Source organism: Colossoma macropomum, unplaced genomic scaffold (genome assembly GCF_904425465.1).
Source record: "Colossoma macropomum unplaced genomic scaffold, Colossoma_macropomum, whole genome shotgun sequence".
NCBI lineage: Eukaryota > Metazoa > Chordata > Actinopteri > Characiformes > Serrasalmidae > Colossoma > Colossoma macropomum.
Window position 1 is genome coordinate 851,051 of NW_023494796.1, and position 6,000 is coordinate 857,050.

General features: G+C 40.6%; 1 protein-coding gene across 1 annotated transcript in view; it reads right to left on the reverse strand.

Moving 5' to 3' along the window:
* tusc3 (tumor suppressor candidate 3) overlaps positions 1–6,000 on the reverse strand; it is a 136,853-nt gene that overhangs the window by 74,043 nt on the left and 56,810 nt on the right. The window contains exon 5 of the mRNA XM_036583568.1: positions 425–565. Coding sequence (XP_036439461.1) covers positions 425–565 — 141 coding nt within the window. The remainder of the gene's footprint in view (positions 1–424; positions 566–6,000) is intronic.

The window sequence follows — 6,000 nt, forward strand, 5'->3', positions numbered from 1 at the left end:
CCACTTCCTGAGCAGGACAGCTGAACTAGAATCAGTATTTGTGATGATGACCATCATAAATATTGTGAAATCTGATCCAAGATCAGTCCTGGTTTGTGAATACCAGCCCTGGTGTTGTCTGACACAGCTGTAGTGGCCTTAATAAAGACCTGGATGTGTTTTTTTACAAGAAAGGATCTGGGCTATTTGGGTGACTATTGAGTTCTAGTGTTTGTTAGCAATGTTAGCTTCCGTACTAAACTAAAGAAAAACTGAACTCCAAGCATGTCTTGGGTGATCAGCTACATCTGGGAGAAGCGTGAATTAGTGCAAAGTGAGTTGTTATTCCTTCAAAACAGTCCACCACCCCTGTTCCACACGTGAGCCATGGCACAGCAGGTGAAAGCAGAGGCATTGTGGGAAATGTAGTCCGTAGCCCTCTTACCAGAGCAGCCATGGCCCAGCCTGTTTTGTTGTAGATGAACTCCAGGTTGTTTCGGCGCAGATAGAGAAGACCCCCCACCAGGGACACCAGCAGGGCCAGCGCGATCGTCCCAGAGTAGTTGGGGGGACGGAATACCCGGATCTGGGAACAGAGCAAAGAGACAAATGGTATAAGATACTGTTGTACATGTTGTTTAGGCAATGCTAGGTTGCTATGCTAAAATGCACTGGTTTTACTGCATGTGTGAACTTAAATACACATTATAATTCGTTGTAATGCTAATCCAGGTAGACATAATCTCGGTTTCTATATTTTATAAATGTTAAATATACCAGCAAATATGTTCAGAACTTCGACCAGCTTTCATTTATTTAATTACTCAACAAAGTGTTGTTTACTCTGACAGTGACAAATATTTAATGTATGTGTATTTAATGTATATTTGTTGTGTATATGTATTAAAGAGATACATTACAAATATACGTTAAATATTTGGCATTGTCAGAAAGAGTAAACAACATTTTTTACACAAAATAACAACTAAATATAATATTCTTTTTAGTGTTTCCTGATTTACTGTCTCCACATTTGCCTTCATTACAGCGTCCATTCCTTTCAAAGAAATTTGCAGGGAAATTTTTTTCCAAAGTTCAGTCTTAGAAGTTGGTTGCATTACACTATTCTGAATTATACAATTCTGAGAGGCAGTTCTGTTGTCTTGAATGAGCTAAACAAACAAACAAAAACAGTTATTTACCAAAACACTTTGCTTGAAAGCTCTTTCAAACGCCTCACGTTTTTCAGTCCTGTCAGAATTCATTAAAAAAAAACAGAAAATAAAATTCTGCAATCCGGAGTGAAGCACAGCTCAGCAGAGCACTCCACTCGCTGCTTCTGCTGCTGCAGAGTTCATAGAGTTCAGATTCATTTTCTCATTACATCCATTTAGACCAGCACCACATACAGCCAGCGCCGTACAATTACAGGCCAATTACACTCGATTGTACTAATTACTATAATCCAGTGGTAATAAAGACTACAGTCATCCTGAAACACAGACACGCTCTACAGGGAAAAGAGGAGTGGAGAGCCAGCAATGATGCTGTGGTCCAAACACTGGGCAGCTTTGGACGTTATTATTGCTGCTATTTTCTAAACAATAATAAATAAAACAAAGTATCTGGAAAAGCATCATAGTTAAAACAACATTACAACCACTGGCATTGCTATGACCATTTGGTAATGGTTACAGAAGTGTTGGTCTGCACTCGCTTAGGCTGGGACCACTCAATGATTATCAACTGCAGCCATGAAACCAGGGAGTGTCCTTCTATTGTATGTTTTCTTTTACAGTATTTATTTATTTTTTTTTATTGTATTTTATATGCATGACCACTCCAATCCGTTATCTGAAACTCCAGTCCTGGTTTTACTCTGGTCACACATAAAGAAGTGAGAGTGATGGCAGTTAGATGCAATATTTTTAGGGTTTATTTACATCGTAATATTTAAGTATTTTCATATTGAGTCACTGATTACAGATTTAACTCTTATAACCCTGGTGTAATATTGGCTCAGCATGACTGACAGCAATTAAAACCCCAGAAAGTTTTACTCCACACCACAGACAGCTAAACCTCACACTGGTTTAACCCTCTATTGCATGATGTTGCCTCAAGGCAACAAACTCATTTTCCTCACTTCACAATAACATTATACATATTTAAAGACAATAATAGGGTTAACAGTGTAGTGAAGAGTTTGAGTAAATCAATAAAAAGCATGTAATTAGTCATACTATCTCTTAGTGGGCACTTTTAAACCTATTTAACATCAGTATCAATTATTTTGTTATGAGAATTTGCAGAAAAATGTTTGTTGCCAGAAGCAACACAGTGGAATGGATTTAGCCAGTCACAAGCTCATCTTATCAGGGAACATGGCTCTGTCATTTCTTCCCATAGTCTCACAATGTTGCCTCAAGGCAACGTACTCTAAAAGGAACCTATTAATAATAATAATTTAATAAAGACCATTTTATGCAAGAAAGTAGATGTTTTAAATTGCCCTCATAATGCGTGCAGTAGAGGGTTAAGAAGCTATACATAGTTCAGATTCAGCACCATGGACAGCTACCTAAACCCACACCGAGGGGGTTCAGCACTATTGACAGCTACACAGACCTGCACTGAGAAGAAAAGGGGGGGTGGGGTTCAGCACCATGGACAGCTACATAGATCAGCACCTAGGGGTTCAGCACCATGGACAGCTACACAGACCTGCGCTGAGGGGGAGGTCAGCACCATGGGCAGCTACACAGACCTGCACCGAGTGGGGTTTCAGCACCATGGACAGCAGCCTACATTTCTCACTGTAGGATTCAGCTCCACAGACAGCAACCTAAACAGTTTCATCATCGTCTCTTTTTCTACAGGTTGAAGGTGTTTTAAGCTGAGAGTCCAAGCGTTCTCTCTTTTTTCATCTTCCTCCCTCTCTTTCCATTTTTGCTTTCTCTCTCTTTTTACTTTTTCTCTCCTCTCTGAGCCTTTCCTCACTTTCTTTCCCTCACTCTATACTTCCTCTCTTTCCCTTGTCATCCACTCTTTTTTATATCTCTCTTTTTTCACACTCTCTCTCACTCTCCTTTTTTCTCTTTCTCTTCCTCCTCTCCTCTTCTCATTCTCTCGCTCTCAGTAAGTGGAGGGTGTCTGGAGCTGAGGGTTGGTTTTGACAGCAAACTCCAAACCCTTAAGAACTGCTTAAACCCTGAACGAAAAGAACAGAACTTAAGAAAGGTGATAAATAAATATACAAATAAATAAACAAATCTCGAGAACGTTCTTTCCTTCATTCACACTGTTCTAGAATGTCCTCAACCATTCACACTGTTCTAGAAGGCTCTCCCCATTCATGCTGTTCCAGAATGTTCTCCCACATTCTCATTATTCTAGAATGTTTTTTCCTGTTGACAAACAAGGCATGCGTTTCTGATAAAGTGGCCAGTTAGTGAACATGAAGGAGGGTGTTTCCAATAAAGTGGCTAGTTAGTAGAGGCACAAAATGGGTGTTTCTAATAAAGTGGCCAATTAGTAGAAGCACAAGGTAGGTGTTTCTGATAAAGTGGCCAGTGAGTGGAAGCACAAGGTGGGTGTTTCAAATAAAGTGGCCAGTTAGTGGAAATACAAAGTAGGTGTTTCTAATAAAGAGGCCAGTTAGTGGAAGCACTAGGTGTTTCTAATAAAGTGGCCAGTTAGAAACACAAGGTAGGTGTTTCTAATAAAGTGGCCAGTTAGTGGAAATACAAAGTAGGTGTTTCTAATAAAGAGGCCAGTTAGTGGAAGCACTAGGTGTTTCTAATAAAGTGGCCAGTTAGAAACACAAGGTAGGTGTTTCTAATAAAGTGGCCAGTTAGAAACACAAGGTAGGTGTTTCTAATAAAGTGGCCAGTTAGTAGAAGCACAAGGTGGGTGTTTCTAATAAAGTGGCCAGTTAGTGGAAATACAAAGTAGGTGTTTCTAATAAAGAGGCCAGTTAGTGGAAGCACTAGGTGTTTCTAATAAAGTGGCCAGTTAGAAACACAAGGTAGGTGTTTCTAATAAAGTGGCCAGTTAGTGGAAGCACTAGGTGTTTCTAATAAAGTGGCCAGTGAGTCGAAGCACAAGGTGGGTGTTTCAAATAAAGTGGCCAGTTAGTGGAAATACAAAGTAGGTGTTTCTAATAAAGTGGCCAGTTAGAAACACAAGGTAGGTGATTCCAATAAAGTGGCCAGTGAGTGGAAGCACTAGGTGTTTCTAATAAAGTGGCCAGTTAGTGGAAGCACTAGGTGTTTCTAATAAAGTGGCCAGTTAGAAACACAAAGTAGGTGTTTCTAATAAAGTGACCAATAAGCAGAAACAAGGTTGGTGTTTCTGATAAAGTGGCAGCTCAGCGTATTTGTGCGTGCTGTCAGGTCAGCAGACGTGTCGGGTCTCTGAGTCCTCAGTAAACGCAGTTTAGCTCTGCTGAGGTTTCTAATGTTTCCCGGCCGCTCGGAAGCGTCTGCCTCCCCTCCACACCTGATTAGATTAACCAGGGGTAAAAACAGACGGCATTACCCATAATTCAGCCTGTGGGACGGCCGGAGAGCCGCTTCAGCAGACTGCGGTTGGACAGAGGTGGACAGTGGCGCCAGTGGAACAGTGATGGAAATCTGCACTGTGTGTACGGAAGCACTTACTTGGACCTCTAGGGCTCATAATGATAACCGATGATTGTGTTTGATGTCCTTTAATCTATTTGTTTTATCCAAGATCGCAGTGCTTTCAGGTGTAGACTGAAACAAATAAATGCACTGGCCACTCGGGTCACCAAGCCAGTGAATCTTGTGACCAGCATTAAGCGTTTAAAAGCAGAGATAAATGTTTATTGTATATACACTGTATTTATAACTCATTAGCAAGCTTCAGTACCAAAATACAGTCAGGTGATGCTTTATTGGTACGAATGTCCTCTCAACCACTTTTTACTACAGCAATCCAAACAGTAAATGACGTGATTCATGACACACAGTGACCGACCCACCTTCAGTGGCCAACCCATCTTCAGTGGCCGACCCACCTTCAGTGGCCGACCTCCCTTCATCTTCATCAGGCTTTTTCAGTCGGCCAGAAAGGTTTGTTAACAGAATCGAGCTACGTTAAAAGCTCACATTGGAAGCTGCTTTTGAATTGCCGCTTTCTAAACTAGTCATGTCCAGTGGTCAGTGGTGAACCACGACTATTAGACTTAGGTCTTCAGTTTGGGACATAAAAGTCACAATTCAGACAAAAAAAGAGGAAAAAACCCTCTGATAATAATAACTTCTGCTAGCCCCCCTATGGGATTCTAGTAGTATGTTAGTGTTAAGCTAATGGCAATTCATGTGAGGTTTATTGACTGTTCTAGATTAAATACTGATTTTTTGAAGCTTGCATATATTTTGCATATACTTGCATACATTTTATTTGAATCAGAATCTTTACTCGCCAAGTACTAGATATACAAATAATTTCCACTGGGTTCTCTCGAAGTTTAGAACATGCGCTAACGTATTGTGTCAGTTTAACAGTACCATTTTCAGTCAAGAGTCCTGATATAGGTAGAGCTCCAACTGCTGTTCTGTCCAATCAACAGGTTTGCTGATTGGACAGTGTTTCTTTGCGCATTTCAAAATTTTAACCATTTTGTTTCCGATCAAAACGTAGTAAATGAAATAAGTTCTACTACATTTCTAGCAGAGTTTAAAGACGCGTGTGATGATTCTTTCAAACGAAACTGAACTAGAAATTACAGATGTGTGTGTTTTTATTGCACAGATATCATCAGGCCCTATTTGTTCCGTCTGGGTACTAAGAGGATCCACATGCCCGAACCAATACACACTCTTTGAAGGCTGTTTATTTATCCTGCAGTATAAAGTGCTGCGGGGTCAGCGGAGAATGGCCAGACTTGTTGGAGCTGACAGAAAGGCTATGGTAACTCAGATAACCACTCTGTACAGTTGTGATGAGCAAAAAAGCATCTCAGAACGCACCACACGTCTAACCTTGAGGTGGATG